At 35.2% G+C, this 24,724-nt stretch overlaps 1 protein-coding gene across 7 annotated transcripts in view; it reads left to right on the forward strand.

Annotated features, from left to right (window-relative positions):
* Positions 1-24,724, forward strand: part of IMMP1L (inner mitochondrial membrane peptidase subunit 1) — an 81,883-nt gene that overhangs the window by 45,192 nt on the left and 11,967 nt on the right. For all 7 annotated transcript variants that reach the window (XM_019456611.2, XM_053899863.1, XM_019456619.2 and 4 more), the window contains 3 exons: positions 9,976-10,109; positions 11,684-11,772; positions 15,748-15,874. In XM_019456611.2, the coding sequence (XP_019312156.1) occupies positions 10,005-10,109; positions 11,684-11,772; positions 15,748-15,874 (321 nt within the window). In that variant the 5' untranslated portion in view covers positions 9,976-10,004. The remainder of the gene's footprint in view (positions 1-9,975; positions 10,110-11,683; positions 11,773-15,747; positions 15,875-24,724) is intronic.

The following is a 24,724-nucleotide window of genomic DNA, read 5'->3' on the forward strand; positions in this document are numbered from 1 at the left end:
GGGTTTTGGTTTGGGGTTTTGTTTGTTGTCTTGAGAAGATGAAAATATTCTGGAATTAGGTAATGGTGATGGATATACTAAAACCCTTTGGATACACTAAAAACCTTGTGGATGGGGTGCCTGGGTGCTCATTAAGTTAAGCATCTGACTCTTGATTTAGGCTCAGGTCATGATCTCATGGTGTGAGTTTGAGCCCTGCATCAGGTTCTGTGCTGACAGTGCTGAGTAGGCTTGGGGGAAAAAAAGGAAAAAACAAAACAAAACAAAAAACCAAAACCCTGTGGATAAACTAAAACCACTGAATTTCATACCTTAGTGAATTTAATGGTATATGTATTATGTATCAATTTTTTTTAAAGAAGGCCTTCTACTCCGAGGTTATAAAAAAAATATTATAGGAGTTCTAAATAATGTTGTGCTCTATGAAAATTAAACCTTTTACTTTTGTTTTTCCTCTGCAGGTAGATAGTGTATGAATAGGTTACTTTAATCCTGTCTTGGGTTGGTTGTATTCTTTGTTAAGGCTGATCTATTTCAGTTTTGCCCTCACACCCAGTGGTAACCTTACTGTAGTCCTAACTAACATGGCCAACCTTGGAGGGTCTTCAAGTCCAGCCCCTGTCTCTCTCACATGGTGTGGTTTTCTGTGGTGGCTGACACCTTTGCTTAGGTTTCTAGCCTTTTATTTACTGCTTTCTGCTGGTATTCTGGAACTCACACTCTGCTCAGTGGCAGTTTAGCGGAGCCTTGTGGTTCCTTCCTGTTTGTAGCTTGACCCTTATGTGCCATCTACTTTCTTGGCTAAGTGAGACTGCTACTTTCTGCTAAAACTCTTATTTTCCTGTGCTGCGAATTGGCTACCACTCTCAGAGAAAAGGCCAGGTGAATGTGGAGCTTGCCTTATGTTCTTCCGTTCATTCATAGATCCTAGCCCCTCACATCTTGCCTAGACTGCTGCCTAATGCATCGAAACAGCTATTTTGTATATTTTATTCAGATTTTGTAACTGTTTTATTGTTTTCCCCAAGAAGGTTAATGTGGTATAAACCTTTCTGTCAAAACTGGCATTGAAGTCCTCCTCTTGCCTCCTTTCTTCAATATTCAATCGTCTATTTTTCCTCTCTCCCTTTTCCCCTCTCTCATTAGTACTTGCACCTCATCATTAGCCTCTTTCCCTGTGGGATTCTTACCATTGGCTGTCAAGCATGCCACTATGTTTCTTTATGTTTTAAAAAACCTGCTCAATGTCACATTCTTTCTCTTAACTCTGCTGCAGTGGCTTTCAGCTGAGGGTGGTTTTGCACCACAGGGAACATTTGGCAATGTCTAGAAACATTTTAGTTTGTCACAACTGGGGAAGGGGATATTACTGGTATCTAGAGGCCAGAAATGCTGCTAAAATCCTACAATGCCTAAGATAGCCGCCCACAGCAAGGACCTGTGTGGCCCCATGTGTTAGTAGATGAAAAAACCCTGCTCTACTGTCTAGCTTGCCTGCATAGCCAAAATGTTTAAAAGAGTTGACTATTTTTGTTGTCTCCTTTTCCACATCTCCCTTTCATACTTTTTAAAAAGTTTTAATTTTTTTCAGATAGTACTCAGATGATTTTTAAAGGTAAAATAGTGCTACAACACTTAACAAAGAAAATGGCAGTTTTCTCCTAACACCCTTTAGTTACATAGTCTTGGCTAGTTAGATGTAGATGGAATGAATGTGGTTTATTTTCCTGGATAAAAAGACAGCAAATTAGTAAGGAGTAAACTCTTAATAATTTTTTTCTGCTTATAACTTGGATGTAGTAGCTAATCTTGTTAGAAAATAAATCCCTTCCTTTATAAAGTTCCTATTATTCTGGTTTTCTCTTGTTTGCAGTAGAATGCAGTCCTCACTGTGATAGGGCTTATTTTTCCAAGACTTCTCATGTGTGAAACTTGCTTTGAACTCCAGGGCTCATCTCATACACACCCCCTTGAATATATCATGAATATATCAAATTTAACATGGCCAAAACTGGACTCTGTTTTCTGTTCCAAATATGGGTATGACTAAAACCCTGTGGATAGACCTCCATTTACCCAGTTACTCAGTCCAGAAACTTGAGGGTCATCCTGATTCTTTCTTTTTCCTTGCCATTTATTTTGCCTCTTAAATTTCTCCAGTCCATTCCTTTCTCTCCATTTCCACTGCCACCACTGTAGTTGGTCCAGCCTAACTGCCCTGCCAGCATTTTTATTTCTGCCCTCATTGCAGTTCTTTCTCTACATCACAATGAGTGATATTAAATTGAAAATCAAATTATGTTACTCTTCTGCTTAATTAAGATCCTTCAGTGGCTTCCCATTAGTCTTAGAATAAAATCCCAAATTCTGGAAGACTGTAAATAATCTTGCCTATCTCTTTATTCTCATTTTATGTCCTCCACATAGTGCTCCAGCCTTCTTTTATTTTTTTAAAGCACATGCATGCTATTTTTTCTGCCCATAAAATTCTTCCTGTCCTTTCCATTATTGTTATTTTCTTATTGTTCAGAACCCAACTTTAGTGGTATTTCCTTGGAAAAATCTTTCCTAATTCATCCTAAAGAATATATGCCCCACCCATCAGTCTTTATCACTTTACCCTAGTTTTTCTTTTAGAAATTATTTAATATATTTATGTGTTTATTTCTTTACTCTGTATGTTTGTGACATCAATCCCAATCAACTATAAGCTATACAAGGACAGGCATCATGTTCACTATTGTATTTCCAGGGCTGCTTGCGGTATCTGGCATATCGCAGAAGCTCAGTAAATATTTGTTGAATGATTGAATGACTGTGAGGATATCCTTTTCCCCCAAGTGCTTTTTCAAAAAGTTATATTCTGTAATAAAATTGGGAGAAAAAAATAGTGCTGTACACATTCATTTACACTCCATCTGGATTTACAATGAACATTTTGCTACATTAGTTTTCTCTGTTCCTCTGTATATATACATATACATGTATGTGTGTATATGTAAATATTTATGTGTGTATATGTGTGTCTGTGTATAAACTTCTCTGTATTTATCTTCTCTGTTTCAGTAGTAGAAGTAAACGATATGAAAGTTATACACATAACATGTCTAAATCAGTGTTTCTCTCCTACAAACAAGATCATTCTCCTGCATAGTCATGATATTGTTAAGAAATTTGACACTGAGGGCACCTGGGTGGCGTGTCCCACTCTTGATTTTGGCTCAGGTCAGGATCTCGTGGTTCGTGAGTTTGAGCCCCGACTCAGGCTCTGTCTGCACTGACAGGACTGAGCCTGCTTGGGATTCTTTGTCTCCCTTCTCTCTGTCTCTAACCTGCTGTGTTCTCTTGTCTATCTGAAAATAAAACTTTAAAAATTAAAAAAAGAAATTTAATATTGAAACAATGATATATTTGATTTACAAACCATGTTCAAATTTTTTGTTATCCCCATAATATTTTTTATTGCTTTTTTTTCTTTCTAATATTCCAGGGTCCAGTTAAGGATTTCATACAGTATTTGATTATCATGTCCTTATTGTAACTTAAATAGTAGTCTTCTTATTTTTTTTTTCTCTTATTAAACTTCTATTTTTTTAATTGGTCAAGTTGTTGTCTTGTACAGTGACCACAATGGATGTATGGAATGGATATGTCTGATTATTCATAAGTAGATTTAGGTTACACATTTTTGGCAAGAAAAGTGCACTCATGATGATGTACTTGTCTTTGCATTGTGTCAGGAAGCTACATAATAATCAGTTTGTACTTTTATTTATGCAGCTACATTTGCTCAGTTAAGATGTTTACCAGATCTCTTTGTGTAAAGGTATTTTGTGAATAATAAATTATTTACTTGAATACTTTGGATATATCCTGTTTACCAACAACCTTTCACCCAGTAATTTTTAGCATCTATTAATGACCCTTGCCTGAATCAATTATTATATTGGTGGTAGTTCTATTAATTCCCTCTATATTTATTAGCTGCTATTTTTTTTTAACGTTTATTTATTTTTGAGACAGAGAGAGACAGAGCATGAACGGGGGAGGATCAGAGAGAGGGAGACACAGAATCTGAAACAGGCTTCAGGCTCTGAGCTGTCAGCACAGAGCCCGATGCAGGGCTCGAACTCACGGACCGCGAGATCATGACCTGAGCTGAAGTCGGCCGCTTAACCAACTGAGCCACCCAGGTGCCCCTTAGCTGCTATTTTTTGATAAAGAGCTTTTCTTATCTCCAACACATACATCTATTTAAAACAAAATTAGTATGTACTCAATAGATTTCATTTTAAATCTAATGTATCATCTGTGTTAACTTTTTTTTTTTTTTTTTTTAATCCCAAATTTGGCCAGTGAGAGACCCTTTAAAGTGGTTCCTATGCCTCCATTTGTCTTCGAGCACATGCTTGCTTTCTGGCACAAGATTGTTCTGCCCTAAACTGTTTCTCCTACTGGGGAATGATTTGGAGACCAAAAATCTTCATGCTAAGTGTGCTCATTGCTACTACAGTGTCGTTGCTTCTTTCTAGTGGTCTTTTCAGTGTTCCGAGCTAGGATGATATTTAATATAGGCAGGCAGACAGACCACACACACACATTTCTTTATTTAAATAAGTTTGTTTTGGGACATGAGGATTGCTCATTTGGTTACGTACCATTGATTTTGGTTTAGGTCATGATCTCATGGTTTGTGAGTTCGAGCCCTATGTTGAGCTGGTAGTGAGGAGCCTGCTTGGAATTCTCTCTCTCCTTCTCTCTACCCCTTCCCCTACTCACACGTGCTCTCTCTCTCAGGATAAATAAATTTAAAAATTTTGTTTTGATACCGCCAACACCTTCCTAGCCCTTTATTCCATATTTCTCACTTCTTTCTCTCTAACATTGAGAATCTTGCTTCCAATAATTTAATGTTTGCTCATTTGTATTATCTGAAATACACATAAAAGAAACAACAACAACAGACCTACTAAGAGTTTAAGATTTCATTTGCAAATTTTTTTTTTACCTTAGTTTTTCTGTTTGGTAGTGTTAGCATTTTGAGTATACAGACAGGCTTATTTTTCTTGTTTTCAATTTTACAATTCCCTTGTTTCATTTTTTTTTTTTTTTGCTTCTATTTTTTTAACAATGTAAATGAAGCATTTGCCTCAGAACTGTATACAGAGGTATACTCACCCTTATCCCTTTCACACTGTTCTCACCTACTCCATTTATAAATGTTACCATTTTCATTATTTTCTTTCTCTTTGATAAAAAATTATTTTCCCTTTTTCCAGAAATGATAAATTACTCTATTTACTTTTTTGTACCTTGGTTTTTTAAAAAAGCAGTTTATCCTAGAAATCATTTATTATTAGCTCATAGAACTCTGCCCCCTCCCCACCCCCCCACCACCACCACCATGGGTGTATAGAATTCCCTTGTGTGGTGTTCAGTAATTTAGTTAACTGTTTTCTATGGATGTGTATTTGGTTTGTTTCTGCTTTTGCTATTTCAATAATGCTAATACAAAGAATCTTGTGCACATGGTGTTTGAATCTTGGAGCTGGATAATTCTTGAAAGTGGGATGGTTGGTCAGAGAGTAAAATGTATATGCCATTACGATAGCCACATTCCTCTTTTTAGGGGTTGTCTATTTTGCATACCCATCAGCAGTGTTTTACAAATGCCTGTTTATGAGAATTCCTTCATTAACATCAAATATTGTAAACTTCTACATGATGAGGTTTTTTTTTTAATATTTTTATTTATTTTTTTGGAAGCTAACATTCTTCTTTTAATTTAAATCGAAGTTAGTCAACATACAGGATAATATTGGTTTCAGGAGTAGAATTTAGTGATTCATCACTTACATATAACACCCGGTGCTCATCCCAACAAGTGCCTTCTTTAATGCCCATCACCCTTTTAGCCCATCCCCCCGAGTTGTTATTTTAGCAAATGGTAGGTATATTGTATCACCAGGACACCTATGGAAAACAGCTGACACACTCAAAGTTGGATAATGTAAGGAAGGTTTATTTACAGAAACTAATTACAGAGGTGTGTGCAGGCTATGGGTGAATCACCACGGATAGCACAGGAACCAGCATCAGTCAATCTGTTTTCATTCCTAAGCTCGAAGGGACTAGGTAAAGGAAGGGTCATAGGAACCTAGGAGAGAGATTACTGTATAGCAGACTGCCTTTGGAGATTCAGCGACCTTTGGTCCAAACATAGCCAGGCTGAGAAGAGTCCACAGGTAAGGAGGCAAGAAAAGGCATAACTCTTCCTTCCTCTGACTTCCTACTGGAGTTCAGTTACTGGGTACAGGAGTGCCTTGATGTGGTTTATATAGGTCAGTTTTCCAAGGGCACATGGAAAAGGGTGGAGAGTAAATCTGAAGGGACAAGCAAAAGTTACCCAGAGCATGTATTCACTTATAGATACATAGACCTTTGAAGTAACTATGTAAAGCAGAGATTTGGAACCTCTGTCTTAATCCTTTTTGCTAGAAAGGCTACTGAGTGCTAGCAGTGTGTGGCTTATTTGTGTTTTTTATGAATGCTACTTTCTGCTCTGAGATTACTCTTTAAAAAATCCATCAGCTCTTATTCTCAATTTCAATATTCCTCAACAGTGTTTTTCAGTGCACTTTTAAAATACAAGGCCACGTAGTCTTTTATCCTCAGATTTCTCTCGAAATAGCTTCATAGCTCTTTTTCCCCTTAATAGACTAATATCCAAAGTAATTTTAGACACTTCAGACTCCATTCTGTTGCTAATTCCTATAGGGAAGAAACAGGGTCTGTTAACTTCTTTCTTTGGATCACTCTCATCTATTAATTTTATTATTTTATGAGACAGTTCCATTACAAACATTGTATTTGGAGTTGGGCATTGTCTGAGTCATAAAAAAGCCTTTATGGCCCCAATTACTTCTGAATGTGAGTTAATAACAAGCCTTCTCAGTGAATCAGAACCACTGTATAGTTACAGCGTCTCAGTACTTTTGCGTATGTTTTTTAACCAAGTGGATTCTATTGCATAATCCAAATGATTTAAATTTTGGTAGATTGCTAAGTGATTTACCCTCTAATTTCATCTTTCACCTGTATTACCAATAGCTTTTTGGTAAGTGCCGTATGTTTCCTCTTGTTTAATAATACATCCCCTTTCTAATATCAGGTAGGCCCATTTTTATTTTCATTTTAAAATGTAATATACACTTCACTACTTTTAGGACTTTTTATCATAAATCAAATTTTCAGAGCTAAGCTACAAGACTTATCCCCTTTTCCCTAATCTTATATTTGGAGCAAAGTAGTGCTCAGACAACCTAATTAATATTATAGACAAAATGTATTCTATTAGTATTTCATTTTTCCTCTTCATAGTCTGTTTGAATTAATAGAGCTTCAGTCATAGAGTGTTTTTATCTTTAAATAGCACTTTTTCTTTTTTTAACTCTAGAAATGGCTATTTTTTAAAGTGCATCAGTTATAACTGTAAGCCAGATTCCTTATTTCTCCTGATGGGAAGAGTTATTTTTCACATTACCTCAATGATTTAATGAGAAGACTTTTTAATATGTTACTGACAATTTCTTTGGCATTTGCATGTCTCTCCATTAACCAAAAATCTCAGTGGTCTTCTGATAATTGTTTTGAACATTGTTAACTATTCTATAATGATGAAGATGTGGATGGTAGAGGAGATCGGATTCAAAATTCATTCATTAATTTCCTCAGATAAGTCTTCTGTTTACTGTCCTCTTTGGTAGGACCTGAGGATTCAAAGGTGAACAATACACAGTCACTACCCGCAGACATAAACAAATGTACTATAATAAGGGGAAAGATATAAACAGTATAGTGTGGTAAGTATTATAATCAGTGTATGCCTAAGGAAGGTGAGTGACACAAAGCATGAGTTACATTTCTTGGGATGGTGCCAAGGAAAACTTGTTAGAGGAGGAGGCATGGTAAATGTTTAATAGGTGAATGAACACTAGTAAGTAATATAACGCTAATAAAAGATACAGCCCTACGCTGTAGGCTATAAAATTCTGTTATCTTATTTAAAGATAAGAAACTTGAAAATACAACTAATGTTAGGAGGTTATAGAGTATATAGAGTAGATTGCCAAGTGAATGATACAGTAACTAGCATACTAGCATTTATTGAAATACTCTGCTACAGACTACGTGTCTGATCACGTGTAATCACTAACTCTCTTAGGTATTGATATTAAGTCTGCTTTATAGAGGCATAATAACCTCATGGAGGTCACACAACTAAAATATGGTAGAACCAGGATACAAATTCAAACAGATCAACTTTAGAAATAGTGCTCTCAGTGGTGTGTGTGTGTGTGTGTGTGTGTGTGTGTGTGTGTGTGTGTGTGTATGTGTATAAAAAGGCCCATGGGAACCCTGAAGAGAAAGAAAATCTTGCCTGTTGAGAGCATTTGGAGAAGAGTTGCACATTAGATAGATGATGGATATCATGAAGAATACTCCAGGCATGGGTGTTGGCATAAATAAGTGTTTACTGGCAAAGTTTCCTTGAAGAACAGACCAGTATAATTGAGTAGTCAGGTCATGTAGGAGTATCAGGGAAGATCAGGTTAGAAACTGAGGACAGGGTGGGAGCCATCTGTCATGGATCCTGAAAATGAGTCTAAGTAATCTGTATTTCATCTGATAGAGAGCCATTGATGTTATGGGAGCAGGAGAGTAATACAGGAGTCAGTGTAACATAATTAAGTTCTTAACTCTATCATTTTCCATCTTTGTGATGTTGAGTATATAAGTTCTCTACACTTAGGCTCCCTTTTTTTATCTATAAAGTGATGATGATAATAATATCTACAGAGGTTAATTTGTAAAGTGTGACATGTAGTAAGTATTGAGCAAATGTTACTTATATATTATTGATGTGTTTTAGTAAATTTAATCTGAGAACAATGATTGTAGCCTAGGCCTAAACCATAGGCCGTTAGTTAAGAAATAGTTGTAATAGGTAAATAGAAAGGAAGGGAAAGATACTAAGAATATTTTAGATGGATAATATTTTTAAATTTTTGTAGCTTTGGGATGCCTTGGTGGCTCATTCAGTTGGGTCTGATTTCAGCTCAGGTCATGATCTCATGGTTTGTGAGTTTGAGCCTTGTGTCGGGCTCTGTGCTGAGAACTCAGAGCCTGGTGTTTGCTTCAGATTCTGTGTCTCCCTCTCTCTCTGCCTCTCCCTTGCTTGCACACTGTCTCTCTCTCTCTCTCTTTCTCTCAAAAATAAACATTAAAAAAATTTTTTTGTAGCTTAAAAAAATATATTGTCTTTATGTTGTTTCATAGTATTCATGTGATCATTGTATCAGTAGTTAATAGCTGATAACTGAATATAACTTTATAATTTACAAAGCACTTTGGCATGTTATTGAATTCAATTCTCAGAACTGTCCTATGAGTTATTATTATTTCCAGGCCCAGAGTGGTTAAATAAGTCATTGAAGATCACACAAGTTAATGAAAATATCAGTGTGATACTTGTATTTCCATATACCTATTCTAGTGCTTTCTCTTTTATATCCTGTTAGGCAAGAACTGATACAGTGTAGCAGGTAACAATATGGAAACTGTTATTAGTACTTTGAAAGAGTTAATATTTTTTCTTAGGTATCTATCTTAACACCAAGAAAAGAAACAAAGCATGAAAGGAGACAAATTTAGAGTCTACTAGTTACCTAATTCATATATAAACCAGTGATATTATTTGAATATAATCTCTGTTCAGAAATAAAAATATTAAGTGTCATAATTTGTCATTTAAAATAGCATTAGGACAAATGAAAATAAGCTCTTGCTTTTTTGCACCAAACTGTATTAGGTATTTACTACATTCTGACTGATTGTAAATATTTTACAATAGAACTATTTCTTAAGTGTTTTTAAATAGTATTGATCATGAAACTTTTTGAAATTTACCATCAGGCCAATGGTGGCAGAGTCTGCATAGAACTATGCTTCGTGGTGTTCTGGGAAAAACCTTTCGACTTGTTGGCTATACTATCCAGTATGGCTGTATAGCTCATTGTGCTTTTGAATATGTTGGTGGTGTTGTCATGGTAAGTTTTTACATACAAGAAAATAATAATTTTAAATATATACTTTTTTAATGAAGGAAAATGTGTTTTTTCTTTATTTTAATGGAAGTTATTTAATAAAATGGGACTATTAAAGCATAAAATCTTTCTAAATTTGGGGTTGTAAGAGAATGTTGGAATTGGCACTAATATAAAATTAAGTAACATTACTTCAAATAAGGTTCTGTATTCTGTTTCTGAGAGGGGCCCTACTAATAATCTAATAATAATAGTTTTCATTTATTGAATGCTACTTACTGTGTTCCAGTGATGTTTGAGGTTTTATATTTACTAACTCATTTAATCTTTTCTACTCTGTGAGATACTTATTAGATAGAAATCCATCATACATAAGAAAAAACTGAGGCTCAGTAAGCTTAAGTAACTTGCTCCAAGTTCCATAGTTAATAAGTAGATTTGGAATTGCAAGACAGATTCTCCACTTTTCAAAACTCCTGTCCTTAACCAGTTGTGCTTAACTGTCATTAAAATAAATGATTATTCTGCCTGTGTCAATATTAAAATATTAAGGCTACCCCCCCCAACCAATGCCTTTTCTTAATATTGCATCATAAATCTACCAACTGTTAACATACTAATCTTTTGTCATATAAATGAAGGAAGGAATTGAATGTCCAATGAGTGAGTTTTGTTGGTGGTATGTTGTTTTAACAGATTCACAGTCCTACAACCTCAAGTTTAGTTGGAGAAATGCAAATAAACATATTTAACTAGAAGTCCCCTCTTTGATTTTTTAAATTTACATTGGTACTTCCAGTGGGCTACAGAGATAGCATGTATAAACTTTCATTTTGTTCTTTGTCATTTCTGCCTCGGTAAGAAGTTTAGAGTAAAAAGTTTCATCTACGCATAAATGAAGTCAATGGAGACTGGTGTATTTAGATATTTTAAGTGGCAGTGATCCTTTATTACCGTTCTCAGGTATACATGAAGATTATTGTTTTAATTCATACTAATAGACCATCTTTAAAGTGCATCTCATCATGCCACTATTTTTCAGTAGAAAATACAAATTGCAGCCTCATCAAATGAGTAAGCTATTCTCTTAGAAGAGAACTCAAGGCATGAACGTTTTGAGAATAGTATGATACTACTTAATAAATTACCATCATAGGCACTGGGTATTTGATAATAGCAAGAAAGCAAATAAATCATTTATTCAACAAATATTTATTGACTATCAGCTTTATGCCAAAGCATGTTTTTGGTGTTGATTATATAGCTTAGGAATGTGAGTGATAAGGTCCCTGACCTCATGGAGCTTACATTATACAGGATGGTCAAAATTTGGAAACATATGTTATTCACGTGTTATAATGTTTTCTCACTCAGCCATTTTTAATATACTTACCTGTGTTTCCAGACTTGGTGGCCACTCTGTAGAGTTGAACTTACCTGGGAGGTGCCAACTTATGAATCATCAGCCAAGCTTGAAGAACATTTGTTTGAATTTCTTTCTTATAAGCCTGCTCAGATGATTTATGTTATATAAAAAAGGGTTTCCATTCAAATTAAAAAATTACCTCTCTTTTCAGTGTTCTGGACCATCAATGGAGCCTACAATCCAAAATTCAGATGTTGTCTTTGCAGAAAATCTTAGTCGACATTTCTATGGTATCCAAAGGTAAATTTCTGTCATAGATACATTAAAGTTATGGTGAAAACATGCATTCACGTTGTGTCTTTTCTGCAGTTTCTTAACTTTATTTTTAAAAACTCTTCTGTAAATAACCAAATTAATGACCATCTAGTTAAAATTTTGATTCAAATATTTTCTCTCAGTTTGAGAAATTTAATAGTTTCTGTAAACATGCAGTCTTCTGGGTCACTGTTCCTTGCATTAGAGGCTAAAATAGAATAGCAGCCCATTTTATAATGTACAGTCAAGCCCACTTTACTTTTTTGGGGGGAGAGAGGGCCCTACAGTGTTTTGAGTGAAGAACCTAGGGACTTAGGAGCTACATTACATATGCAAACCAATGATTGCTTTTTAAATATTTGAAATAATGAATTTCTTTTGATGACTGTTTTATTCTTCATAGCTTATGATGAGCACTTGATGATTCTTCGACTATAGCACTGTATATACCTGGGAACCAGGAATCTCATCTAGTATGAGTCTCCTGGTTAATTAGGTTGAAAAACTCCTTGACAAATACTGTTTCCCACTAAATTTTTAAAAACCCTATTCTGAGTGGTGTTTCCAGTCCTATGATACTGTTTATTCTGCTTAACTATGTATTATTCCTTCTGAATGAATGTCAGGTATTAGTAATTTAATGTATTTTCTTTTTTCTTTTTAATTTTTATTTTTGAGAGAGAGAGAGAGAGAAAGAGAGCGCAAGTGGGGAGGGGCAGAGAGAGAGAGAGGGAAACACAGAATGTAAAGCAGGCTCCAGGCTCTGAGCTATCAGCACAGAGGCCAACAACACGGGGCTTGAACTCATGAACCATGAGATCATGACCTGACCCAAAGTTGGACGCTCAACTGACTGAGCTACCCAGGTGCCCCCAGTAATTTAATGTATTTTCTAAAGGGCATTTCTCTGATTCCCTAAAATTTTGGGTTCATTAGTTTTTCACAATTATTAAAAAATAAATACTAGCTTTTCTTCTCCATAAACTACAAATTTGACTCATTTGAGTTGTTATTTACCTTATGGCATAAGAAGGTTTAAGCACTCCTCTTTAATTATTGGCCTTTTCTATAGTCTGTTTCACATTACTGAAAAATCATCAAGAGTAAGTGTAAAAGTATTCTTTACATTTACTGATCTTTTACCATCTTAGATTCTGTACAGAACTTGAAGTTATCTCTTGGTCAAGCTCTATACTATGGTGTCTGGGTTAAATTCTCCTTCACATCTTTTACTCATAACAACTTTAAGATACCAAATTGATAGATATGGGATTATAAAATAAGACTTGCATTACAGGGGTTGTGTTCTAGCTTTCTTTCCTTTTTACCTTATATCCAAAGCACTTCATACAGTCTTTGGATTAATTAGAGACCTAGCATCACTGTAGCATGAAGATAAACTGCTGTTTTCCATGCTAATGAGATGATTTTACTCTCCTAGTCCTTGAGCATCTTTAACAAGAAGCTGAACTTGTTGGCTAAATAGATTTTGAATGAATAGCTCAATATTATCTTTTTTTTAATAGATACTCTTTGCATTCAGATGGGTAATACAAATAACTACATTCAGTAAGTTAATTAAGATTCTTTGGAGGTTTCATTTTGTATTCTGTTCATTCAAGAGGCCCATTAGGTTAAAGGGCAGCTCAAAATCTGGCATTTATATGAGATATACCAAATAACTTTTATAACCAAGGGAGTTGGTTGGTAACTTCAACTTTAAAAATATTACTCTCCTGAGTATTCCTTTTACCTACAGCACAGAACTCTGAGATTTTAGGGGAATCTCGGACACTTGGCAAGAGATCCTTCAGCTAGCTGCCTGTGTCTAAAGCTAGAATAGCCATCCGTTTAGGCAAAATAAAAGTCTGCATAACTAGTATTTAAAGCACATGAATCTCTTTTCAGTTAAATGCACAGAACACTCATATTTATAATAATCACAGTCTCTTATTACTATTTATTCTTTCACCAAATAGTTAATGAGCACCTAACTTATAACATATGCAGTATATTATAGAGAATGTTAAGATGAATAAAATATTGGTCTTTTTCAAAAGCTTACAATTTAGTAGGTTAATCAGGATGTTTATAACTATAAATGTGAAAGGAAAATTTAAACCTTACTTCTATTAAGTTCCTTTAAACATCCTATTTGAAAGAGTTGAGAATCCAAGGAAAAATTATTTTGTAAGCTCTATAGTTAGACCACCAAAAGTATAATCTGCATTAATATTGGTTTCTGTAAAAACACCTTGACTGAATTATGATTTTTATGTTGCCATTCAAGTACAGAATTTAAGGGTCATATTGATTATTTTTTTTTAAAACGTAAACTGAATAAAACATCCACAGAAAACATTTTATTTCCCCAAAGCTAGCCAAAATCAACTTTGTTTAGTATGTTACAATCTTTGCAAACTTATTCATCTGAAAGTTCCATTGGTATGGTTCCAGTTGGTTGAAAAGAGACTAGTTTTTCCCATTTCAGAGAAAGGGCAGCCTTATATTACCTGCAAATTATAGAATTTAATGTTTTATTTTTATTTATTTTTTGAGAGAGAGAGAGTACAAGGGTGGGGAGAGGGGCAGAGGGAGAGATAAAGAATCTTAAGCAGGCTCCATACTCAGCGTGGGGCCTGACGCAAGGCTCAATCTTGTGACCCTGGGATTATGACCTGAGCTGAAATCAGGAGTTGGATGCTTGACTGACTGAGCCATCCAGGCGCCTCTAGAATTTAGTATTTTAATAGCTTTCAACTCCAAGTAATTATTGTTCCAGTGAATACTATTACTGTAAAATTTCTGATGAAGAAGGCGTCTTTTATAACCTTACATAAGAATCCTTCCTGTATATTCATTCCTCTTTGATTTGGTTATTTAAGACAATTTTGTCTTACCTCCCAAACTAAACTTTATTTTTGTTAGCTAATGATTCCAGTGTAATTAATCAGAATTTCATTTTTGACTTGGCTACCAAAAAGTTTAGAACTCGTATTAATACTTATGTATATAACAATAACTAGGTTTCTGATTTGACTATCATCTTCCCTTTATTTTTATAGCTTTTACTGTTTTGATATGTGCACCTTTTATTATAACTAACATCAAATTATTTCCGCAACTGTGTACAAACAATAAGTAAATATATTAAATCCTTTCAAATATGTGGGTTAGTCAACAGAATTCACTTACTACTAATTTTTTGCAGAAAGAGAATTGTGTTCTGTTTGGTTGGGGTGTTAGCCTTATTTTGTCTCCTTCCTCCATTTTGTCTCCTTCCTCCATTTTGTCTCCTTCATTTCCACTTTTAAAGGTCTTTCTTATTTTTCTAACACATATATATTGTTATTTCTTCCATGAATCATGCCTTTGATAAGTAATCATACCCATATTGGTTATATATGTTTGGTACTCCAATTTATTTTTTGTAGTATGTGTTTGGGCAGCTTTTAGCATTTTATTTGGTTGTATCTTCTGATATTATCCCTCAAAAATAAGTCTGACTATACTGTAAATTATCTGGGTTGTTTATATATATTGTAATTCCTCAGTTCTTTGAGCTCTAGGGAAATATTTCTGCTATTTCTATATTTTTATGTGCTCTAGAGTCAATACTACCGGCTGGCCAGTAAAATTAACGTAGTTAATTGGTGATACTTACGTGGAATTGCTTTTACATAGTTTTGGTTCTAAAAATTTGGATATGGAAGTAATATATAGTAGGTACAGTGCAAGAAGGTAATTCTTACGGAATTACCAGAAATTTTAAAATCTTCTAAGAGCTTCCACTACTCTTGTTGTATTCTGACCCATAAAACAATCACAAAGCTGGTAAATGTATGAGAGGGTCAGTATGTGAGAGGATAAACAGTGTTGGATTTAAGTTGTAAGGGTCCGTCCATGTGTTTATGCTTAATAAATAACACTGACCTTTCTTTGACTTTTTTTTCCCCTCAGAGGTGACATTGTGATTGCAAAAAGCCCAAGTGATCCAAAATCAAACATTTGTAAAAGAGTAATTGGTTTGGAAGGAGACAAAATCCTCACCAATAGTCCATCAGATTTCTTTAAAAGCCATAGTTATGTAAGTAATATTTTAATTATGTTATTCATTGATTAGCATTAACTGAACACACTGACAAAAGAAAATAACTTTTTTTTCATATTTTGAGTATAAGTTAAAATGCTGCATTAAGTAGAATTTAAATATGTTTGTATCAAGGGACGCCTGGGTGGCTCAGTTGGTTGAACATCTGACTTTGGCTCAGATCATGATCTCATGGTTCATGGGTTCAAGCCCTGCATTGGGCTCTCTGCTGTCAGCAAAGAGCCCCCTCCGGTTCCTCTGTACCCCTCTCTCTCTGTCCCTCCCCCACTTGCACTCTCTCTCAAAAATAAGCAAACATTTTAAAAAATATATGTATTAAGAACAACTTGGCCATTATATTTTATATATTTTAGTTCCCTTTAAAGCCCTACATAAATACCTCAATAATAATTGTTGCAGGCATGATAGACCAATGAATGTTAAAATATTGGGCAAAAGTTCGAGAAAAATAACTTATTTGCATAGTCTCAAAGTATCTCCTTCAAGACATTTATTACAAAGGGACAAATAGTAGCTCGTAGAGGGGAAACTGGAAGGCACCACTTAATTGAGTGATCAAGGTTAACTTCACCAATAAAAGGACATATCAACATAATGTAGTTCCTGAAGTGAAGCACTGAGAAGGGCGCATCACTTTTGTGATATTTTTGCAGAAGAAAGTGTAACCTCTGCCTAATCATGAGAAAGCATCAGACAAACCCTGAGTGTCATTCTGCAACATAACTGACTAATACTCTTAAAAAATGTCAAAGTCATGGGACACCTGGGTGGCTCAGTCGGTTAAGCATCCGACTTTGGCTCAGGTCATGATCTCATGGTTCGTGGGTTGAAGCCCGCATTGGGCTCTATGCTGACAGCTCAGAGCCTGGAGCCTGCTTCAGATTCTGTGTCTCCCTTTCTCTCTGCCCCTCCCCTGCTCATGCTCTGTCTCTCTCCATCAAAAATAAATAAATAGACGTTTAAAATATATATATATATAAATGTCAAAGTCATGAAAGACAAGAATTGTCATCGATTGGAGAAGACAAAGGAGAAATGCCAGCTAAATCGCATCTAGGATCCTGGCTTAGAAAATTTTTCCACTGACTTGTTAGTGGCAAATCTGGTAAAATCAAAGTCTGTAGTTTAGTCTTTTTAAATCTGATTTAAATTTTTAGAATAGAAATTGTATATGCCTTAGTCTAATCAACTTGGTTATCCAGTTAGAAAAAGAGAGCAAGAGCAGCAGAATGGAAGAGTGAGGAGCAGGTGTAATGTTAGCTCCTCTCACCAATCACCCAGCTGCTGTGACAGAGCTTATGGCAGGGGAGGGTGGTCTTTTCTTTACTGAACATGTGCTTTTCTTACTTTAGTGTTATAACTTAATTTTTTACTTTCTTAAAAATACTCTGTGTCACCCTCAAATTATCGATGTAGTTGTTACAGCTGTTGACTAACTTTACTGTTAACTATCTTCATTCCCAATGTAAAAAAATAATTAAGAGTTAAATTGTCTTGGTCATTGTGTATTTATTTTTAACTATAATAGCCTTTGATTGCCTTGTAAGTTTGATCAGTAGATTATTAAATCTATTATTTATGTACCACCCATAATGCACTATGATTCAGCAGTGCAAATGTTTTTGATGTTTATTACCATAATGCTAAACATAGTAGTGATTGTTAGCTGATAGTGATAATAATGTTGAAGATGATAGTGTATTATCAGATAACCTATTTTTTTCTATGACCTTCATCATGGACTTTGTATCCTTTTATACTTCATTTAAAAATGTCAGAATTTTGCATAATGTTTCATCTTCATGTGAGTGTTAACATTTCATAAACATTCTAGTCACCTTTAAGTTGTTTTAGCAACAAGCATATACTTGAGACCAGAAATAATTTTGCCAGTAGACAGAAGAACAAAACATATACATGATGGCATCTACTCTCTGTGTACTTAAACATCATACAATTGTTGGTGTTTTCTTCTTAAGAGTTATTAGAGGAAGAACATCAGGGGATTAGATCTTTGCTAAGTAATCTGAGCAAATAATCAGAGCACTGTAAGATGTAAATTTTTTGAATATTCTGTATAAGGAAATACATTCATCGAATTTTTATTGTCTATGAATCGGTAAATTAGAGGACGCTGCCATATTGTTCTAGGTATATTTTGTTCACTTTGGTTTGACATTTATAAGTGACAGACATAATTGTAGTACTATTAGCTAACACTTATTATGTATTTACTCTGTACCAGATACTGTTGAAACTCTTTACAAGGCTTAATTTATTTAATCAGCTAAACAGCAACCCAATAAGATAGGTAGTAGTAGTATTTGACAGATGAGAAAACTGGACAACAGGGAGGTTAAATAGATCGCCCAGTTTCAAATAGTGAGAGACAGTTGGAATTCAAACACATCCCCTGGCTGCATCGAAAATTGTACTCCTTACCATGCTACTACTACTTCTCCCAAAATATCTTCTACTGATTATTATTATACTCTTATCAAATTGTACTTCCCTTAAATGTATTTGTCTTCAATATTTTTTTTAAAAAAGAAAGGGGACTATTTTTGATCAGGGGCAATATTGGTCCTGAAAGAGAAGCCACTGATTTTTTTTTTAAATCTTTTTTTTTTTTTTTTTTTTTAATGGTTATTTATTTTTGAGAGACAGAGTGCATATGGGAGACACAGAATCCGAAGCAGGCTCCAGGCTCCGAGCGGTCAGCACAGAGCCCATCGCGGGGCTCGAACTCACAGACTGTTGAGATCATGACCGGAGCTGAAGCCGGATGCTTAACCAACTGAGCCACCCAGACGCCCCTGCCACTGATTTTTTTGAAGGCTTCCCTGCCTCCACCAGTTTTTCTAAGCTGGGCTTTTCAAGCAAGTAGAATTGTATAGTTATTACAGAACCACTTTAGCAAATGTGTTCCATTAATCAAGGTGATTTATAACAAAAATTCATCCAAGTTTGGAGCACTCTGAAGAGATATCCAAACCTTTGCAGGATCTCCCCCTCTAGAGTGTTCCTTTTTCAGCTATCTCTGTGGCACACTGGTGCTGTATATTATGAGATGGGTTTCTTTCCCTTACCTATGTAACCTCTTAGAAAAATCATTGTTGTTTATGATGAAGACATTGCTATTCAGATCTTGATTGAGTTGCTTGGTAAAGATGATGAATATTAAATATGTTGTGAATTCCAGGCCAAAAAAAAAAAAAAAAATTCTCCTAAGTAGGTGCTTCAGAAAGCAAAACACCAAAATTGTCATTTGGAACCTACAACTTAGAGTTTAGCATATGAAAGAAATAGCATTGTTCGTAAGTTGGCAAAAACGAATATAAACAGATCATTGGTTAAGTGATGTGGAACCATTTTATTCATTCCAGAGTTCTAAAAGTCCATGTGGCAGCAACACTTACAAACCATGATTTATTTTTTGCATTAAGCTTTTGGAAACTGAGCAGTCCCTATCAGGTACTGTTGGAGTGGGTTTTGCTCATTTCAGTGGTGTTGAGGCCAAAAATGCTTTTCTTGGGTTATGGGCTGAGCATTGGCTACTAGGATATGAGCTTAATTTGTGACTTTGAAAAGAAACATATTATACTCAGCTCAAACATCTTGAATAACTTGCCTTTCCATACTACAGGAATTCCTGAGTTTGAAGTTAAAAGCCACTAATTTGCCAAAAATAATTTAGTTGGAAGTAGAAGCATTTAGCAAATGCTGCTACTATTGGGGTGTAAGACAAATTCATATCTTGTTTTCTTGGAATAACTTCAGACTGCTTTCTGCTTTTACCTTTCCCATTTTCTTGCCTCCCTACACCATCACTGATTATTCTCTACACAGACTCTGAAATGATCCTTTTTAATAATGGTGCTTGTTAAGTGTAATAATGTTAGTCTTTTCCTCAAAGACCCAAGTGACCTCACATTTCACTCATAAGAAAAGTCTAGGCCTTACAATATCCTGGAGACCCTGTAAGATCATTCTTCCTGCTGCCTGTACTTGTGGTTAAAGGTCTAATTAGAATACAGGCACTCTCATTTGTCTACATATTGTCTGTGGCTGCTTTCACTGCAAGAGCAGAGTTGAGTAGTTGTAACAGAGACGATATGGCCTGCAAAGCTTAGGCTGTTTACTATCTGCCCTTTACAGAAGAAGTTTGCTGACTCTTGCTTTAGAATATAAGGTTTTTCATGGCAAAGATTTGTTTTGACCACAGCTGATTTCCTAGCACATGAACTTTGATAGAACATCTGGTAGGTACTTTAAAAATACTTGAAGGGTGGACAAACGTGTATATGTTTAGGGTCCAACCATGTTTTCTTCTAATTTCTGTTCTACTCCTCAATTTCCTTTAGTTTCTGCTGCAAACTTGCTCCTAAGTGCATGTTGTTACTATTTTTCAGGTAAGGTAGGTGTTCCTGTAGCTCAGTAAACCATATAATACTGAGAAACTGGCAATCTGTGGTTATTGTAGTCTTCATAGATGTTTTGAAAGCTAAGCTAGTTCCACAGGCTACCTGACCACCTTCCATGATTCCAGATGAAAGTTGTAGAAAATATTAGGATGTCCTTGTTACTTTGTAGCAGGACAGCAGAGTGCCGATTAAATGTTTCTTTCCCCAAGTGACTTACTTTTGGAATCAGTGACATTTTTCAGCCCTTTTATTAAGCAAACTAAAAATTCACCTGGCTCTGAATTGACTTATTGGTGTGGAATACTCTGAATGTGGTCTAGACTAAGTCTTCTAAAGGAATGGTAGATGAGGTACCCTGGACCTTCTAAGGAAAGGTTTGTTGCCCCAGAAATGCTGTGGTAGTTTCATTAGGTAAAGACTAAATTGCCCTAGCAACGTGCAGTGCCTGCTAATTAGGCCGTATGGTCACGACAGTTTTCTACATTTCAGTAGAAAAAGCACACATTTCGTGTGCTTTTTGCACGTATTAACTACTATATAAGTATTCTGTTCTTTTGATCCTTTTACTGGTTGGCAGATTAACGATGGGTAAAGTTGTTACCTGTAATTGGTAAATTGTTGCTTTAAGTGTAAACTTCTGCTTTGCATTGGCTGTTCACTATATTGTGAATCATTTTTAAATCTTTCATGTAATTAAAACTTTATAGTTTCTCAACCATAGCAGCCACTGTATTAAATGGACATATTAATAGATCTGTGATTATGGGGATTTCAGTATATTCCTGTAATTAGAGCATCACAATCTTTTATTTTTGTTAAAGCAAACATATCTATACTTATTAGAAAAATTATGTTTTAATCTATTATTAACCTATCAAAATATAAGGCTATTTAAAACTTTTTCGTTCTTGCTACCACAGATCCCAGTGTTATACACAAAAGGTGAAATGTTCACCAAACAGTAGTCTGTTAGGTGACTAAGGAATGTAGTATTTCTTGCCTTTAAAAAAAATTATGTATATGTTAATAACAACATCATTATTGTTATTGAGAGAGATGTAAGCAATAGAAAACAATTTTATATTTCAGAAAGAACTGATTAAATGTTCTCAGGATATATTGGTGGGATACTGTTTTTAAAAGGAGAAGTTGTAAATGGGGTAATATGCCAGTGATAAAGCTGTTTTACAGTGTATTGGAAAATATTTCTGAAAAACTGATCAGCAAACTGAAAAACTCACTATTTGGACAGTGTTAGAAAATGGTCACTGTATAAAGTTAACACTAATAGCCCCTTACTGTGTACTGTGTATTTAGGTCATAGTTCAAATCCTTGAATATCTTAATGCTGTTTTTCTGTTTGTTTAAATGTCATTTACTTTAGCTAAAAGTCACAACCATATGGTCTTCTATTACCACTTGTATTATAAACACAAAAAGTACTTATGTGGAGGGAAAGGAATCATCAGATTGAAAGGGCTTGTTTATTATAAGCTGCTGATACACTAAATCCTTATGTCATTTAACTAGAAGAACTACCTAATAATGTCACTTATTACAACTAGGATATCTAAGCAAGAGACTTGCTTTTTGCAGACTATAGTGATAAAAACCTGTGCTACACATCCATTTCTCAGCAACGGGTCCCGGGATAATCAATCGTGGCATACTGCTAATGCCTTGATTGCAGCTGATGTGGAGGAAATATGTTTACTCTTTTGCTAAAGTGAAGTTCACTGCGGAGATGACGTGACTTTTTCATCCTATAGCTAACACAATTCTGAAGATAAATTTGACTTATTGTTTACAATTCTGAGGTGTTTTTCTTCTGATATTAACATTAAATAACCATCTTTGAGGCCTCCACAACTTAAGCATTTTCTGATGGGTTCTCTGGACATTTTCAGAATAATTTAATCTTATTTTAACAGTAAGATGTAGTTTATAGAATTTTATTTTGTAGAAATGTATTTTATCTTATATATGTTTGAATATATATTCATATACATATGAAGATCAGCATTTGTGCTGAAAGAGTAACAAGTCGTCTTGAGACTGTGTTTTGCTCACCTAAATATATTTTAACCACTCAGAGTTGGAAAATCACTGCCATTGATGTGAATCGAGGGAGGCAGTTATGCAATTCAGTAAAATGGAAATATTTATGTATGTTTATCTGAAAGTTATATGAGACCTTTCTACTTTAAGGTTGCCTAAAAGGAATTGGGAGAAAGAAATTAAGAAGACTGAAATTGTAATGCTGCTGTTCAGCGTCAGCACCTGAAGCAGACTGTATCTCTAATGGTAGAGAGTATATTCCGAGTGTCATGTGGCCTCCTAATCTGATACAGTGCTCAGCTGGAAAGCTGCTGTTGACGAGGTGGAATATGTTGAAATGTCTTTTGAAATAAGCGTCTAAATGAAGTTCTTATGTTCCCACTTTAGGTAATTAAAATTCTGTGGGTTTCAGTGACTCACTTAATGTTAGTCCATAAAAGCATTCTCACTCTACTAAAGTATCATCTGCCTAAAATTATTATTGGAAAAGAGGAATAACATGTAAAAGTAGGTATGCATGTTATAAGACAGTTGAAAATTGTAAGTTAAACTGTTGGCATTATAAGCCATTGTACTGCTAACCTACATATATGAATGCTTTCCTCTTGCATTAGAATTTTCCTAACTGTTGGAAGATAGCGTAGGAATCATTTAGTTTGACACAGCTAGTGCCTGCATCCCCACTAAACACACCTGAAGTGCCAACAGAGAGATTTGTCTCCTTAACAGTTAAAACTGTAGGGTGAGCAATTTAAAATTGTAAGCTGCAACTTAAGATTCTGATCTACTTCCTGTACACTGTGTGTATGAATCTCTAAATCAGGAAGGATTAGAGAGTCTTTTTGTCATCTGAAGAAACATGAATTTGACCTGACTTACCTATGAAAAGAAAGTCAAAGCAGGTGTAGGGTCATGGACCAATATGGATTTCTAACCCTAAATGCAAATGTACTACCTCACCGCAAACCAATCCCAGCATTTAGGCATCTTCTTTAATGAGGCTGTGCTCCAGAGCAGCTAGAAGCACTGGCCTTGGGAGTTGGGGAGGTGGGTTGGTAGAGAAGACGTAAGTGGTCCTCAGCAAGCCATAGTGGCAGGCAAAATTTGCCAGACATTAACTTTGCAAATTTCCTTTTACTTTTGTTTATTTATGTATTTATTAATTCCATAACTAAGTGCTATTGAGCACTTACTTGAGGGCCAGAACTATGTTAAAGTAGATTAAGTCTCTGCCTTCAGTGCTGTGCAATAGACCTTTCTGCAAAGTGGGAATATTCTAGATCTGCACTGTCCAGTAGCCACTAGGCACATGTGACTGCTGAGCACAGGACACATAGCTAGTGTGTCTGAGGAACTGAATGTGAATTTTATATAATTTGTAAAATTAAAAGGCCACATGTGTTACTAGCAGATACCAAAATGGACAGTATAGCTCTAGAAGCTTATAGCCAGATTGGAAGAGCAGACAAGGAATTACAATGTGATGAAATAGAATTATATACAGGGTGCTATGATAAGGCACAAGACGATATTTATTTAGACTGGGATCGATAGGATTTTTCCAGACAGGCAGGGGAGTAATCCGTAGGAGTTGACCAAAGCAAGCAGCATATTCATAAGGTCTAGAAGGGAGAGTATATCATTGTGCTTTGGGCATCTGCCAAAAAGTAAGTTCTCCTGTCTGGGACATATAGTGGGGAGGGGTGGGTAGTGAAAAGAAATGAAAAGGTAAACAGCACTCAGTTCCTTGTGTCTCAAACAGGGAAATAACATGAACAGATAGTTTTTTTTAAAATCACCCTTAAAATAAAAACTTTAAAGTTTACTTCTTGTGTAAAAAAAACCCAATATTATTAAATTCTTGGAAAAAATAAAAAGTCACTCCGATATTAGTATAGATTAATAGAGGAAAGTTTGGAGTAGGAAAGACTGGAGGCTGAGAGACCAGTTAATAGGCTGTAAGACATAATTAAGATAATAACATTAAGAATGGAAAGCAGTACAAAGTTTGGAGAAAGAGTAAGGAAATATCTAGACTGAATTGGATGCTGGAAGAAATGGAACTGAAGGGCTTAAAATGGAGCCAGATTTCTGGTTTTAGCAATGAGGGTAGATGGTACATTAGGAGATTCTGGGGGGACATGTTAATTTGGGAAATGGAGAGAACATATAGCCTGTCTAATAAGCCTAAGAGAGACTTTATTTTAAATGAATACAGTGGCAGCTAAATTATTATAAGTGGGGGAAAAAACCCAAGTGCTTTCCTAGAATGACATTTGGGTATTATACAATTCCCTCCTGAATGTCCACAGTGTATTCTCATGATCTCTTAGTTAAAACAATG

Source organism: Panthera pardus, unplaced genomic scaffold (genome assembly GCF_024362965.1).
Source record: "Panthera pardus isolate Hobbes unplaced genomic scaffold, ASM2436296v1 HiC_scaffold_12, whole genome shotgun sequence".
Taxonomy (NCBI): Eukaryota; Metazoa; Chordata; class Mammalia; order Carnivora; family Felidae; genus Panthera; species Panthera pardus.